Genomic DNA, 17,099 nt, shown 5'->3' on the forward strand with positions numbered 1-17,099 from the left:
ATTATAGGCGGTTCCCAAACAGAATGGTAAAGTTTATACTCCCCCTCCACCAACAAGCATCAATCCATGGATTGCTCGAAACAACGAGTGCCTCCAACTAACAAGAGTCATGGGGGAGTTTTGTTTGCAATTATTTTGATTTGATTTGCTTAAAGCATGGGACTGGGCATCCCGGTGACCAGCCATTTTCTCGTGAGTGAGGAGCAGAGTCCACTCCTCTTGAGAATAACCCGCCTAGCATGGAAGATACAGATAGCCCTAGTTGATACATGAGCTATTCGAGCATACAAAACAGAATGATTATTTCAAGGTTTAGAGTTTGGCACATACAAATTTACTTGGAACGGCAGGTAGATACCGTATATAGGTATGTATGGTGGACTCATATGGAACAACTTTGGGGTTTATGGAATTGGATGCACAAGCAGTATTCCCGCTTAGTACAAGTGAAGGCTAGAAAAAGACTCGGAAGCGACCAGCTAGAGAGCGACAACAGTCATGAACATGCATTAAAATTAATCGACATCGAATGCAAGCATGAGTAGGATATAATGCACCATGAACATAAATATCGTACAGGCTATGTTGATTTTGTTTCAACTACATGCGTGAACATGTGCCAAGTCAAGCCACTCGAATCGTTCAAAAGAGGATACCACCCTATCATACCACATCACAACCATTTTAATAGCATGTTGGCATGCAAGGTAAACTATTATAAACTCCTAGCTAATTAAGCATGGCATAAGCAACTACAATCTCTAATTGTCATTGCAAACATGTTTCTTTCATAATAGGCTGAATCAGGAACGATGAACTAATCATATTTACAAAAACAAGAGAGGTCGAGTTCATACCAGCCTTTCTCATCTCAATAAGTTCATCATATAATCATCATTATTGCCTTTCACTTGCACGACCGAATAGTGTGGATAATAATAATAATAGTGCACGTGCATTGGACTAAGCTGGAATCTGCAAGCATTCAATTCAAGAGAGAAGACAAGGTAATATGGGCTCTTTTTTAGATCAACAAAAATGCATATGAGAGCCACTCAACATTTTCATTATGGTCTTCTTCTCTCGGCCCCCAAAGAACAAGAAAATAAATAAAACTATTTACACGGGAAATGTCCCAACAAGCAAAAGAAGAACGAGAAATATTTTTGGGTTTTCTTTTTTTGATTACTACTACTACAGCATGGAAAGTAAACCAACTAAAAGCTACAACTAATTTTTTTGGTTTCTTAAGGTTTATCAAACACACAAGAAGAAAGCATAAAAAAGGGAAATAAACTAGCATGTGTATTACAATGAAAAAGTATGAGCACCGACAACTAGCATGAGTGTGTGAACATGAATGTAATGTCGGTGAGAAATACGTACTCCCCCAAGCTTAGGCTTTTGGCCTAAGTTGGTCTATGGCCATGGCTGGCCTGGCGGATATCCAAAGTTATAGTTGGGATCGTATTGAGATGCAGCAGCAATTGCCTGATGAGCTGCAGCTTGGAGGCGAGCTGTCTCCGCCCTCCTCTCGTACTTGGTCTCCTCCTCCCTGGTTATAAAATAGCTCCCCTTTGCCCGAAAGTCAAAGAAAGTAGGAGCAGGGAGAGCGACGTGATAGGTGCGTCGTCTGTCAAAGATTAGTCGGTACTGGAGGAACTGATCGTTCCTCTCAACAAACTGATGACGAACCATATCATCATAATCTAGATAAGAAGGAGGCAACTCAATATCATCTCCACGTATGGGTATCTCAAGAAAGTTAGCTATACGACTTGCATAAATTCCACCAAAGAAATCTCCATTAATACGATTATTATGCAACCTACGTGCAACAATAGCCCCCAAGTTGTATTGTTTATCTCCTAAAACAGCGCTCCTGAGAATGCTAAGATCAGGTACACACATGTGACATGCTTCATCTTTACCGTTTATGCACCTTCCTATGAAGAGAGCAAAATAATGTATAGCAGGAAAATGAATGCTCCCTATGGTGGCTTGTGTTACATCTCTAGATTCCCCCACTGTAATACTAGCAAGAAAATCTCTAAATTCAGATTTGCGAGGTTCACTAACATTACCCCACTGTGGGAGTTTACAAGCAGTGTTAAAATCTTCTAAGTCCATGGTATAAGATTTATCATGAAGATCGAACAGGACAGTTTGAGAATTGTGTGATGATGAAAATTTAAACCTTCTCACAAATGAATCAGTTAAATAGAGGTATTGACGGCACTTATCTGCCTCGAAGCTCTCAAGATCGGCATTACGCACATATGCTTCAAATTCCTCCTTGATTCCTGCTCGAACAATGAAGTCCTCTAACGGCTATTCACAAGGCCGCACTTGAGCATCCCTTGGCGGTTCCTCGTCCGCATCGCGTATTGCGGGCCTGGGTCCTTGCTTTCTTGAAGAACCACCTTGGTACATTTTCCTAAACATATTTCTTCCTTTGAAAAATTTCTGAAATTTTTAGTAACTTCAAAATAAAAGTGAACCAAACTCAACAAAATTGATAGCAACTACTCCTACAGGTGCCTAGAGCCAATATCATGCATTAAAACTACTTTTGACCACATAAATTTGACATGCAAGCTCAAGAACAGGGTCACCTAAGCAGCAAAAATTTGCAATGAATAAAGCACTAGAACAAAAACTAATCGGACCATTGGAGGAGTCACATACCAAAGAACAATCCCCCAAAGCAGTTTTGTGAATGGAGCTTTGAGCTAGGAGATCGAAAATGGCAGCAAGATGAGCTTGGACTCGGGTTTGAGCTGGTTGATGATTTTTTTTGGGAGGAAGAAGGAGCGTGTGGTAGCTGGAATAAGTAGAGGGGACTCACGTGGGGTCCACGAGGCATGGGGCACGCCCAAGGGGGTAGGCACGCCCTCCACCCTCGTGGGCACGTGGCTGCTCCCCCTGCTGTGTTTTCAGTGCCAGATATTCTAAAATATTCTAAAAAATCATATTTAATTTTCAGGGCATTTGGAGAATTTTTATTTTTGGGGTATTTTTTATTGCATGGATAATTCAGAAAATAGACAGAAAAATGCTATTTTTACTTTATTTAATATAAATAACAGAAAGTAAAAAGAGGGTACACAGAGTTGTGTTTTCTAAATTCATCCATCTCATGCTCATCAAAAGGAATCCACTACAAGGTTGATCGGGTCTTGTTAATAAACTCATTTCGAATAATCATGAAACCGGAGAATTTTCAAATAACACTAGGTCACCTCAACGGGGATATGCATGTCCCCATCAACAAGAATATCATATTTCTTCCTGGCAGTAGGAAGAGGAAATTCAAAACCTCCAATAGTAATTGTTGAAATTTTTCCAATAGAATTGATACTGTGGACTTGAGGTTATTTCCTCGGAAAGTGTACCGTATGCTCATTACCATTAACATGAAAAGTGACATTGCCTTTGGTGCAATCAATAACAGCTCCTGCAGTATTCAAAAAGGGCCTTCCAAGAATAATAGACATACTATCATCCTCGGGAATATCAAGAATAACAAAGTCCGTTAAAATAGTAACGTTTGCAACCACAACAGGCACATCCTCACAAATACCGACAGGTATAGCATTTGATTTATCAGCCATTTGCAAAGATATTTCAGTAGGTGTCAACTTATTCAAATCAAGTGTACGATATAAAGAGAGAGGCATAACACTAACACCGGCTCCAAGATCACATAAAGCAGTTTTTACATAGTTTCTTTTAATGGAGCATGGTATAGTTGGTACTCCGGGATCTCCAAGTTTCTTTGGTATTCCACCCTTAAAAGTATAATTAGCAAGCATGGTGGAAATTTCAGCTTCAGGTATCTTTCTCTTATTAGTAACTATTTCCTTCATATACTTAGCATAAGGATTCATTTTAAGCATATCAATCAAACGCATACACAAAAAGATAGGTCCAATCATTTCAGCAAAGCGCTCAAAATCCTCATCATACTTTTTCTTGGATGGTTTAGGAGGAAAGGGCATGGATTTCTGAACCCATGGTTCTCTTTCTTTATCGTGCTTCCTAGCAACAAAGTCTCTCTTATCATAATGTTGATTCTTTGATTGTGGGTTATCAAGATCAACAACAGGTTCAGTTTCTACATCATTATTATTGCTAGGTTGAGCATCAACATGAACATCAGCATTAATACTGTCACTAGGTTCATGTTCATTACCAGATTGTGTTTCAACATCAGAAATAGAAATATCATTAGGATTCTCAGGTGTGTCTACAACAGGTTCACTAGAAGCATCCAAAGTCCTATCATTTTTTCTTTTTCTTCCTTTTAAAAGGACTAGGTGCATCAGTATTAATTCTCTGAGAATCTTGCTCAATTCTCTTAGGATGGCCCTCAGGGTACAAAGGTTCCTGAGTCATTTTACCTCTAGTCATAACTCTAACAGCATTATCATTATTTTTACTATTCAATTCATTGAGCAAATCATTCTGAGCTTTAAGTACTTGTTCTACTTGAGTGGTAACCATAGAAGCATGTTTACTAATAAGTTTAAGTTCACCTTTAACACTAGCCATATAATCACTCAAGTGTTCAGTCATATAAGCATTGCGTTTCAATTGTCTACCAACATAAGCATTAAAATCTTCTTGCTTAACCATAAAGTTATCAAATTCATCCAAACATTGGCTAGCATACTTAGCAAGAGGGATTTCACCTTTATCATATCTATAGAGAGAATATACCTTTACTACCTGTATCGGGTTATCGAGACCGTGTGTTTCTTCAATATGTGATGAATTAAGACCATGTATTTCTTCAACAGGAGGTAAATTCTTAACATCTTCAGCTTTTATACCTTTTTCTTTCATAGATTTATTTGCCTCTTGCATATCTTCAGGACTGAGAAGTAGAATACCCCTTTTCTTCGTAGTTGGCTTAGGAGTTGGTTCAGGAAGTGTCCAATTATTTTCATTGGTCAACATATTATTCAATAGAATTTTAGCTTGATCAACTGTTCTTTCCCTGAAAACACAACCAGCACAACTATCCAGGTGGTCTCTAGAAGCGTCGGTTAGTCCATTATAAGATATATCAAGTATTTTCATTTTCCTTGAGGGGATGATCAGGCAAAGCATTAAGTAATTGGAGAAGCCTCCCCCAAGCTTGTGGGAGACTCTCTTCTTCAATTTGCACAAAATTATATATTTCCATTAAAGCAGCTTGTTTCTTATTAGCAGGGAAATATTTAGTAGAGAAGTAGTAAATCATATCCTGGGGACTACTTACACAACCAGGATCAAGAGAATTAAACCATATCTTAGCATCACCCTTTAATGAGAACGGAAATAATTTAAGGATATAATAGTAGCGAGTTTTCTCATCATTAGTGAACAGGGTAGCTATATCATTTAATTTAGTAAGATGTGCCACAACAGTTTCAGATTCATAGCCATAAAAAGGATCAGGTTCAACCAAAGTATTAACTTAGGATCAACAGAGAAATCATAATCCTTATCAGTAATAAAGATAGGTGAAGTAGCATAAGCAGGATCATATTTCATTCTAGCATTCAGAGATTTTTCTTTCAGCTTAGCTAATAGTTTCTTAAGATCACTTCTATCATTGCAGGCAAGAAAGTCTCTAGTAGTTTCTTCATCCATAACATAGCCCTCAGGAACAACAGGTAATTCATATCTAGGGGAGAATATTCATCATCACTTTCATCAATATTATCATTTTCAATAATTTCATTCTCTCTAGCCCTAGCAAGTTGTTCATCAAGAAATTCACCAAGTGGCACAGTAGTATCAAGCATAGAAGTAGTTTCATCATAAGTATCATGCAAAGAAGAAGTGGCATCATCAATAACATGCGACCTATCAGAATGAATAGCAGAAGCAGGTTTTGGTGTCGCAAGCTTACTCAAAACAGAAGGTGAATCAATTGCAGAGCTAGATGGCAGTTCCTTACCTCCCCTCGTAGTTGAGGGGAAAATCTTGGTTCTTTGATCTGTCAAGTTCTTCATAATGATAAGCATATATAAATCCCAACTGACTCAAAGAATAGAGCTATGCTCCCCGTCAATGGCGCCAGAAAATGTTCTTGATAAACCATAAGTATAGGGGATCGCAACCGTTTTCGAGGGTAGAGTATTCAACCCAAATTTATTGATTCGACACAAGGGGAGCCAAAGAATATTGTCAAGTATTAGCAGCTGAGTTGTCAATTCAACCACACCTGGAAACTTAATATCTGCAGCAAAGTATTTAGTAGCAAAGTAATATGATAATAATGGTAACGGTAGCAAAAGTAATATTTTTGGGTTTTATAATGATGGTAACAGTAGCAACGAAAAAGTAAATAAGCGAAAAACAATATATGGAAAAGCTTGTAGCCATTGGATCGGTGATGGAGAATTATGCTGGATGCGATCGATCATGTAACAGTCATAACCTAGGGTGACACAGAACTAGCTCCAGTTCATCAATGTAATGTAGGCATGTATTCCGAATATAGTCATACGTGCTTATGGAAAAAACTTGCATGACATCTTTTGTCCTACCCTCCCGTGGCAGCGGGGTCCTATTGGAAACTAAGGGATGTTAAGGCCTCCTTTTAATAGGGTACCGGACCAAAGCATTACCACATAGTGAATACATGAACTCCTCAAACTACGGTCATCACCGGTAAGTATCCCGATTATTGTCACTTCGGGGTTAACGGATCATAACACATAATGGGTGACTATAGACTTGCAAGATAGGATCAATAACTCTCATATATTGATGAAAACATAATAGGTTCAGATCTGAAATCATGGCACTCGGGCCCTAGTGACAAGCATTAAGCATAGCAAAGTCATAGCAACATCAATCTCAGAACATAGTGGATACTAGGGATCAAACCCTAACAAAACTAACTCGATTACATGATAAATCTCATCCAACCCATCACCGTCCAGCAAGCCTACGATGGAATTACTCACGCACGGTGGTGAGCATCATGAAATTGGTGACAGAGGAAGGTTGATGATGACGATGGCGACGGATTCCCCTCTCCGGAGCCCCGAATGGACTCCAGATCAGCCCTCCCGAGAGAGTTTAGGGCTTGGCGGCGGCTCCGTATCATAAAACGCGATGAATCCTTCTCCCCGATTTTTTTCTCCCCGAAAGTGAATATATGGAGTCAAGGTTGAGGTCGGTAGAGCATTAGGGGGCCCACGAGGCAGGGGCGCCCGCCCTGGGGGGTAGGGCGCGCCCCCACTCTCGTGGACAGGGTGTGGGCCCCCTGACGTGGATCTTTCTTCCAGTATTTTTTATATATTCCAAAATAATTCTCCATTGATTTTCAGGTCATTCCGAGAACTTTTATTTCTGCACAAAAATAACACCATGGCAATTCTGCTAAGAACAGCGTCAGTCCGGGTTAGTTACATTCAAATCATGCAAGTTAGAGTCCAAAACAAGGATAAAAGTGTTTGGAAAAGTAGATACGACGGAGACGTATCATAGTGTTATGTTGGTGCAAGCAAGCAAAGTGTACACTCCAATTATTTTTTAAGCTTTCAAGGTGATTATGAAAGATCAATGGCTGCATGTTGTAGAGTATTGGATGGAAATAACAAATTTGTGGTTGCTATTGGGAGTTTGCACGGTGATTTGCAGTTTGAGGAGGAGCGCATAGTGATAGGTGATCCTTCGACCCAAACGGTTTCATGTAGTTGTGGAATGTTAAATAGAACAGGGATATTGTGTGGGCATGGTCTAAAAGTTCTTGATTTGATGAATATAAAGACATTGCCAACACATTATCTCTTAAAGAGATGGACAAGAGAAGCGCGCAATGATAGTATACAAGATAGGCAAGGAAGGAACGTGATGTAAAATCCAAAATTAGAAGCTCAACTTCGATACAAGGATCTGTCTCATAAATTTCACAATATGGCACATAGAGTAGCCAACTCTCCAGAATGTTGTGTGGTACTCGAAAGTGCACTTGATTCCGTTGCTCCACGCATAGATGAGTTACTCAATGCAACCCTTAGTGCTATGACCAAACCGTATAAAGACAAAGAAAATGTTGACCCAAAAGTGCAGCAAAGAGATGAGTTACTAAGTTCTGCACGGTTGAAGAAAAAAGAGGTTCACTCATCAAACTTAAGGAGAAAGAAAAATTGGCTTGATAAATTTATCAAGTGGAAGCACAAACCAACTAAAGCTACCACACCAATAAAAAGGGGAGCAAAGGTATGCTGCAAACGGTGCATGATATGTTGTATTATTCATTTGTAAACTAATTACTATAAATTTTCATTGGCAGCAACACAAGAAAAAGGTTGGTGTGCGGTAAAAGAAAAATGGTGGTGTCCAGCCTCAAGTACAAAATGAGAAGTATGAAAACGACAAAGGAGCAAATTTGGGGCTTCAAGGGGACAATGGCATCATCAGTTTCACCCAACTGTTGATGGCTCCACCTTGTGATGATGTTGATTTGTTCTAGCATGCAAGTTCGTTAGATAGTATTTTGGACATGGTTAACTATAGTATTTGGGGGCTATTATATTATTTTGTGGCCTAAGTGTACAAATGAAATGGCCAAATTTCCACACTTGAACGATTGCTTCTGAATTTGAATGTCAAGTGGTACTAAATTTCAATGACAAGTGGTTCTGAATTTCATTGAAAAGTGTCTTGTTGTCCTTAAGAAATCTGAAGAAATACCGTGGAAGGATGGCAACATTGTTTGCTATTTCTCTACAATTTCTTGGTTCATTTATTTACATAACTTTGTACCTTGTCTCTTGTAATGTATGTACAACATTTATTCGGTGTGTATACGGTAGCAAATTTTCTAATGTATGTATAGTATTTATTGATGTTGTTTTTATTTCTAACTAACTGAAAATTGCTATTTGTATTGCTAACTGACTGACAATTAATATTTGTATTGATAACTAACTGAAGAACTGTTGTTTGTATTTTCTAATGGCTGAAATCATCCAAGTCTAAAGCATTTTTCTTGTTTTTGTTGTGCTGGATAGATGCCTAGCAGCAAAGTCTGGAGCATATTTCTTTGTCTTATATGGTTCACTAATAGCACTACTTGCTGAAATTACCTGATGCATTTTTCTTTCTCTGCTGCCACTAATCAATTCTGCACTATCCGAAGCACTTTTGTTGTTTAGTTGTGTTGGATGGATGCACAGGCGTAAGTGTGGAGGATGCTTTGCTTTAGATCGTTGCTATCCATTGGAGAGAAAATATCCGGTGCTACCAAGCTTTAGGTGCTACTGTGATACAAGCTTCTCGGCCGTCGGATTCTCCGATCTGGTGGCTCTCAATAACTCTACAATATTTGCAAAAAAACCTACAAGGAGTCCAAAATTCACGCATAGGTCTAGCAGATCCAACAGCTCACGGATGTCGTTAAATATAAGAATCCAACGATGCTCGTATCATGGTAGCATTTAAGCCTTCGTAGCACCAGATACTCTCCCATCCATTGGATATGGTTTGGATGGCTGATACATGGCCGAATGTTACAGCGTGACTGCACAGAGGGAAGTCACCTGATCCCAGTGGACCGAGATCAGGTGACTTCCCTCTGTGCAGTCTTGGATGAAATGGAAGTCACCTGATACCCAGTCCAAAGTTGAGGGCACCTCCAATGTATTTAACTCAATTTTATAATCTCTATTTCTAATGGAGGAGTTGGTAGCCTGGTATGGTCTTTTTTCATCGGGTTTTATTTCATCCCATCTCTCACTACCCCTTTCGCTGGTTTTTCTCCCTCCCGTTAAAAAATCAAATCGCATTAGGAGGATCTTGTTTCGTGCGTGCTTTGGCAGGTGCTAATTCAATTCAATTACATAAATCTCTACTCCTAATGGAGGAGTTGGTAGCCTGGTACGGTCTTTTTTCGTCTAGTTTTATTTCGTCCCATCTCTCACTACCCCTTTCGCCGGTTTTTCTCTCTCCCGTTAAAAAACCAAATCGCATTAGGACGATCTTGTTTCGTGCGTGCTTTGGCAGGTGCTAATTCAATTCAATTACATAAATAACAGGTAATTAAGAATTCAAAAATCGCATCATATATATAGTATCACCTTTCTAAAAGACAGAGATAAGATTTTTCTTGATAACCTTCCAAAACAAAATCAGATATTCCAGCATAACAAATCACTACTCCGGCGCGCTATGCCATTTATTATTATCTCTATTATTAAATGGCAATCACAAGTTTCCTAATACAATCTCTACTCCTAATGGAGGAGTTGGTAGCCTGGTACAGTCTTTTTTCGGCCGGTTTTATTTCGTCCCACCTCTCACCACCCCTTCCTCTGGTTTTCCTGCCTCCCGTTAAAAAACCAAATCCCGTTAAGGGGATCTTGTTTCATGCTTGCCTTGGCAGGTGCTGATTCAATTCAATTACATAAGTAACAGGTAGTTAATAATTCAGAAATCGCATCATATAGGTGAGATCACCTTCCTAAAAGATAGACATAAGATATTTCTTGATAACCTTCCAAAACAAAATCAGATATTCCCGCATAACAAATCATTACTCGGGCGCTATGCCATTTATCTACTATTAATTGGCAATCACAAGTTTTCTAATACAACAAAAATAACATATCTTTTTTCTTATGGGCGTACGATCTACAGGCTCTCAGCGACATAGCCGAGGACTGTGTGGCAACATGGATAACGACCACGATGAGCTCGCGACATGGGCGATCTAGCGTTCACCATGATGGATGACGACTATGCTCTACAGGATGTACACACGCCGACTGCTGTTGAAACGTTCGCGGGTGAGGACAACATGACACAACATTGGTCAGATGGTTCATGATATTGTAGAAAAAAGGGGTGTTCCAAGCATAAGAAGGAAAAGGACGAGAAAGAAAAGGTGTTCCAAGAAATAAAACAAAAAAAATAAAGAAATAATATTCTAGTAAACAATTAGAACGAGAACTAAAGATGTCAAGGAATGAGAAAGAAGAAGATGAGGCGTTGATGACGAACACACTAATGTTGACGTGCTGCTGGTTGGCGAAGTGGCTAGAATTAGAAGATGCAGGGAAGGACGAGAAAGAGAAGAACGACAATTATCCCTTGTAGCAATGAATGGTACATGGGTCGGAGGTGGAGTATATTGATGACTAGGAGTGTTCATATTTTAACTCGCATCTGACGTTAGTGTGCATTTACAAAGTTGAATGGACCTTTGAGAATGATTTCTATAGTTACTTGTTGTTTTATGTCAACAATATGTGTTAGGTTAACCCACTTTGTTATATTATAAACATGAAAAATTCCATCTCTGTTGCAATGCACGATGAAGATGAGGTGGACGTCATTTGGTTTTAAAAAAAGTGGCTCCAGCGAGAAATGTCCCGCTGCAACGGAAAACCGAGCGGGAAGGGAAGGTTTCGACAGAAAAGGGGAAGATGCATCATGGGATGAGCTTTTTGTGTTGGACCCGTATGTTTGTTGAAAATAACATAATGGATAGCCCGTAGCAACACACGGGTATTTTGCTAGTAAATAGTAGTATAGAAGCTCTGAAAACAAAGAGGCGGCTCGCTGTATAAGAGAAAGAGAATAGAAAAATGGGCAGCTCGATCAAGTGCTCCACATGGACAAAGCAAGTCACGCCACGGCGAGAACAGGAGACTTTGCTCGCTCTCCTCTTCCTCCGATGCCATCGCGCCGCGTCGCCGTGATCGGCGCGGGGCCCGCGGGCCTGGTGGCGGCGCGGGAGCTGCTGCGGGAGGGCCACTCGCCAGTCGTCTTCGAGCGCGCGGCCGGCGTCGGCGGCACCTGGCTGTACGATGGCGAGGCGTCGGCGGAGCCGCTCGGCGCCGGCGGCGTCCACGGGAGCCTCTACGCGTCCCTCCGCACCAACCTTCCCCGCGAGTGCATGGGCTTCCTCGACTTCCCCTTCGTCGCCGACGAGGACTCCGTTGACCCGCGCAGGTTCCCCGGGCACCAGGAGGTGCTCCGGTACCTCCAGGCGTTCGCTCGGTGGTTCGATCTCCACGGGCTGATCCGGCTCGAGACGGAGGTGGTCAGCGTCCGGCGCAGCGGGGACGCGAGCTGGAACGTGTCGTACTGCAGGAGGAAGCTCGCCGGCGCCGACGCTGGCGGCGAACTGCAGGAGGAGGAGGAGCAGTCGGAGGTGTTCGACGCCGTCGTCGTCTGCAACGGCCACTTCGCCGAGCCCCGCGTCGCCGAGAACGCCGGTAAGCTAGTATGCACGTAGTACTGCTCAGTGGTCAGCGAAGTTACTGGTAAAATTTTCATGACGGTCGATCCATGAACGATGTGCAGGCATAGACGGCTGGCCCGGGAAGCAGCTGCACAGCCACAGCTACCGTGTGCCCGACCAGTTCCACGGCCAAGTCAGTAGTATCATCCTGAGCGGCCTTAATTTCTTCTTAATTTTGTGATGAACTTTGCAACATGCATGTATCATATTGGTAGGTCGTGGCGATAATAGGATACAACCCCAGCGGGATGGACATCTCAAGGGACATCGCCGGCGTGGCCAAGGAGGTCCACGTCGCCATTCGAGCGGCGCCTGCCGGGATGCAGAGCACCACTGCTCATGCCAACCTGTGGCTGCATCCCATGGTATATTAATACCAACTGGTGCTAGAAAATGTCGTCGATCACGCCCAGATCCAATCCTCTAATCACATGGAGCTACATTTTTTTTTTCAAATGGTTGGATGCAGATCGATCGTGCCGAGGAGGACGGCAGCGTGGTGTTCCAGGATGGCGGCCGGGTGAAGGCGGACGCCATCGTGCACTGCACTGGGTACAAGTACAGCTTCCCGTTCCTGGAGGATGACGAGGAGGCCGGTGTCGTCGCCGTCGACGACAACCGTGTCGGCCCGCTGTACAAGCACGTGTTCCCGCCGCGGCTGGCCCCTCGCGTCTCCTTCATCGGACTGCCATTCAAGGCGATCCCTTTCCTGGTGTTCCAGCTCCAGAGCAGCTGGGTGGCTGGGGTTCTGTCGGGGAGGATCGAACTCCCGTCGCCGAAGGAGATGATGCAGGATGTGGCGGCATTCTACACAGACATGGAGGCCTGTGGACGCCCTAAGAGGTTCACCCATGACCTCGGTGCAAGCATGTTCGAGTATAAGGATTGGTTGGTTGAGCGGTGCGGGCTGGAGAGGATCGAGGAGTGGAGGAAGGCGATCTATGTCGCGGCCAGAGGCAGGGTGAGGGACCGGCCCGAGAGTTATCGAGACGAGTGGGACGACGATGCCCAACTGCTAGAACAAGCGCACCGTGATCTCGCCACGTACCTCTGATGTACGCTCTTATATTTGTTTTACGGAGGGAGCATTTCTCCACAACGGTAATAACTTTTGTGCCTGACATCAAGATTTGAGTGATGAAGTAAGTGCAAAGCAGAAATAGGACACACAAATATGAAGAAAAAAAATAGAGAATGCACCAGCCGGGAATCGAACCCGGGTCTGTACCGTGGCAGGGTACTATTCTACCACTAGACCACTGGTGCTTTGATGAGTGATTTCTTTGAACATTCCAACAATTTCAGATCTAGCAAACCTTTTCGGAGAAAAAAAATATAAATAGGTACCCACTTTGATGAGTCCATTTACATCCTTCAACACATTATGCTGCCAGAAAGAAGAAAGGATCCTAAACCAAATCATGGAACTCGATCTTGAGGTGAGCAGGAAACCTGTAGACCACAATGCATTTGTTTTTCACTTCTCTTCGTGGCCATACACATAAAAAACAGAGGTCCAAATGATAAAGATCAATTACAAAATTCTGCATAGGGACAGAAGAAAACTTTGAAGATCAAAGAGCAGCAATCTGTGCTCGCATCGTAGATATGGTAGCTATCCTGTAGACATAATTCTGTCCACGGATGGGGGACATAGATTCGACAGATAGCTGGTTGAGGATGCCAAACATGGGTGCAATGCTTGGCTGTGTAACAAATTCTTTTCGATTTTGGTTCTAGTTTCACTTTTTCTTTCTTTGGGTTAGTTATAAAAATGAAAAACGAAGGCAACTATATACAACACAAAAGTGAATGCAATCTTGCATATGGCAATAATTTCTATGAAAGATATATGATACTCTTCACAATATATAGGGCATTTTTGCGAACCAGATCTTGCTTACTCCGTTCAAAATCAAAAGGGATTGAACAAACAGCAATAGAAATAACATGCATAGAAGGAAGTGGGAATTCATGCTGTTTCCTGTTGAAAAAATAGCAATTGAACAAACAGCAATAGAAATAGCATGCGTAGAAGCAACCATATCTTGTTTCCTGTTGTGCCCCTGCATTGGATCGAAAATGAACATATGAAGATCAAATATAAGAATTCATTTCCTCAAAAAAAAAAGAATTCAATTCACATAAATTAACATCCAAATCCTCTGTTTCCAAACATAAGACATCTTGAAAGTTGCCAAAAATTTAGGAACACAGGTAGTACTATACAGTATATGGAACTGTTCGACTGAAAATTATACATGCTTCCAGATACAACATCTTTCAACAAAATTACAATAACTAGCAAGTAATAAGAGTATTTTTCCTTTGCTGCGCTAATTTAGAAGGCCGTCACTAAAAATTGACAAGGGTCAATGTCAAGCTCCTTTTCATACCAAACATGTATAGGAGGTTAAAATGCACCAAACTTCAGAAACATGATCTTACAACTGACTTGAATGATTCCACTGACAGGAAAATGGCTCAAACAAATATCTGAGATGCAATCTTTATATCATCCAGCACAAAGGAGCTTGTTGTGCATAGACTAATACTGAGTAGAAATAGAGGGTCTCAAAAAACAGTGTTTCACGACTGCACTTACTTCATGTGTCAATGATTCCAAAATAACATATCTGGTGCAGGCTTTTTGTATTTGGAAATAAGATTTTTTTTTTATCTAGCATCCAGTAATTTTATATATGGCCCTTAATAATTTTGAGATACAAATTTTCAGTTTAGAATGGTACAAATTCCATGCATGAATGAGTTTCTGACCTTCTAAACTATGCACACTTATAGAAAATTGAACTTGTAAGTTTGGGCAAGAAATTCCAGAAGAATTCGCCACAGCAAACTGAACCTGCAAGACAACCCATACATATGAACCCTGTTCAAAGTTTTGCACTGTCCAGATTTTGGTCCTTCGGACCATGGTACCATGTATGCAGCTTCAAACTGTAAAAACAAGAATAATAACAAGATTTAGGTCTAGATTTCAACTATCTTTTTTCTAGATAACAGAATATTCAGCTAGAGTCAGCATGAGTACAACAAACATGAAAAAGGTAACTAAGAGGAACTGTCCAGTAGTAGACAAATAACAAGAATCATCCAGTGGAATTGGTCCACAGCAACATCCATCCTACCCATTCTGCAAAAAGAGCATCAGAGTCCAAAGGCAGGCTGTATGATGATATAAGAAAATTCAACCAAGTGGCCGAGATGAGATGACGCTCTGCTTCAAACTGACTGTCGGCTCACTTATAACTTTAAGCAAGGCTTATTCTTTCACTCAGGTATGCACAACCATCGGGTTGAGTTTATCCAGAGCATCAGCCGTCTTACGCATTGTGCAAGAGGGTAGCAGCTACCACAGCTGGACGGCGGGATGGATGGATGCTCTCTACAAACTCAACGAGAAAATTGGCTCCCAGCTTCAAACTGATTATCGGCTGATTTAGCTCTAAGCAAGGCTCCTTCTTTCAATTGGTATGCACAACCATCCGGTTGAATTTATCAATAGCACCAGCGCCAAAAGGCAGCAACTACTACCACCAGAGTTGAATGGCCGGTGCTGATGCTATGGAAAAATTCAACCAGAGGATTGGCTCCCTGCTTGACTTACGACCGACGGGGGTCTGTCACCAACATCGGGTTGAAGCTATCCATAGCACCAGCCACCTACCCACCGTTGGGCAGCATCAGCCACCATTGAATGGTAGGATGGATGATGCTATGGACAAATTCAACCAGAGGATTTTCAGTTCTACTGATACATAGTGGAGCTTTCTGACCTTCTAAAGAATTTTCAATTCAGAATCGTACAAATCCCATACATAGTGGAGCTTTCTGACCTTCTAAAGCTTGCACACTTACAAAACTAAGATGCGCAGAAGACCCCAGGTTAGCTGCAAAAAATTCTAGCAGAACTCAAAAGACAAAACACAAAAGACAACCAGAACACATGAACCATGTCACAGGACATTGTACAGACACCTTAAAACACCAGGGAAATTCTACTACTTTCAATCCAATAGACTCCTCCCCTCTTCATCACCTTTGCACTGTCCAGATCTTGGTACCTGGGACAATGGATGCAGATTATAACTGTAAAAACAAGGAGTTCATTAGGTCTAGATTTTATAACTTGTTTAAAACTAGAGTCAGGATGAGTCCAACAACCATCCATAAATCAGGCAACTACTGCATTCGGGTGTACACAAATATGAATCATCCGATGGAATACATCCGTCCTACGCAGTATGCAAAAGGAGTATCAAAGTCTATTGGCACTTCTTTTGTGGATAATAGAATATTTAGTTAGAGCAAGGCAGATTCAAATTAGAATACATAACACTTAATCAGGCAACTAAAGGGAACTGCGTCCAATTATACGTCCAGAGCAAACATCCAGCTTACCCTTTCTGCAAGCAAAAGGAGTCTATCAGAGTCGATGGCAGGTTGTATGATGCAGAAAAACTCAGCAAGGATCCTTCTTTCAATTGGGATGCCAACCATCTGGTCGAATTTACCCATAGCACCAGCCATTGTACACATCGCGCAAAAGGGCAGCGGCTACCTCGGTAGAACAGCAAGATGGATGATGCTATGGACAAGTTCAACCAGAGGATTGGCTCCCCGCAGTCGACGATGGATCGGTTCGGCCGCCACCAGGGCCCTCTAATCCCACCGGCCTGGATGTGCGGGAGCAAAGCTTCTTCTTTCAATCGGGTATGTCACAACCATCCGGTTGAATTTATCCATAGCACCAGCGCCGAAAGGCAGCAACCACTACCACCGCCCGCAGTTGAACGGCCGATGCTGATGCTATGTTCAAATTCAA

At 41.8% G+C, this 17,099-nt stretch overlaps 1 protein-coding gene and 1 non-coding gene across 2 annotated transcripts; one reads left to right on the forward strand and one right to left on the reverse strand.

The window, feature by feature from the left end:
• The first annotated feature begins 11,589 nt into the window (after positions 1–11,589).
• Positions 11,590–13,395, forward strand: LOC125511519 (flavin-containing monooxygenase FMO GS-OX-like 4). Its single transcript, XM_048676911.1, has 4 exons — positions 11,590–12,227; positions 12,316–12,386; positions 12,469–12,618; positions 12,723–13,395. The coding sequence occupies exons 1-4, from the start codon at positions 11,621–11,623 to the stop codon at positions 13,305–13,307; spliced, it is 1,413 nt and encodes a 470-aa protein (XP_048532868.1). The 5' UTR covers positions 11,590–11,620; the 3' UTR covers positions 13,308–13,395.
• A 53-nt stretch (positions 13,396–13,448) lies between these two features.
• Positions 13,449–13,519, reverse strand: TRNAG-GCC. Its single transcript has one exon. It is a non-coding gene; the product is annotated as a tRNA-Gly (tRNA).
• Positions 13,520–17,099: the final 3,580 nt, after the last annotated feature.

Source organism: Triticum urartu, chromosome 5 (assembly GCF_003073215.2).
Source record: "Triticum urartu cultivar G1812 chromosome 5, Tu2.1, whole genome shotgun sequence".
NCBI classification, from domain to species: Eukaryota; Viridiplantae; Streptophyta; class Magnoliopsida; order Poales; family Poaceae; genus Triticum; species Triticum urartu.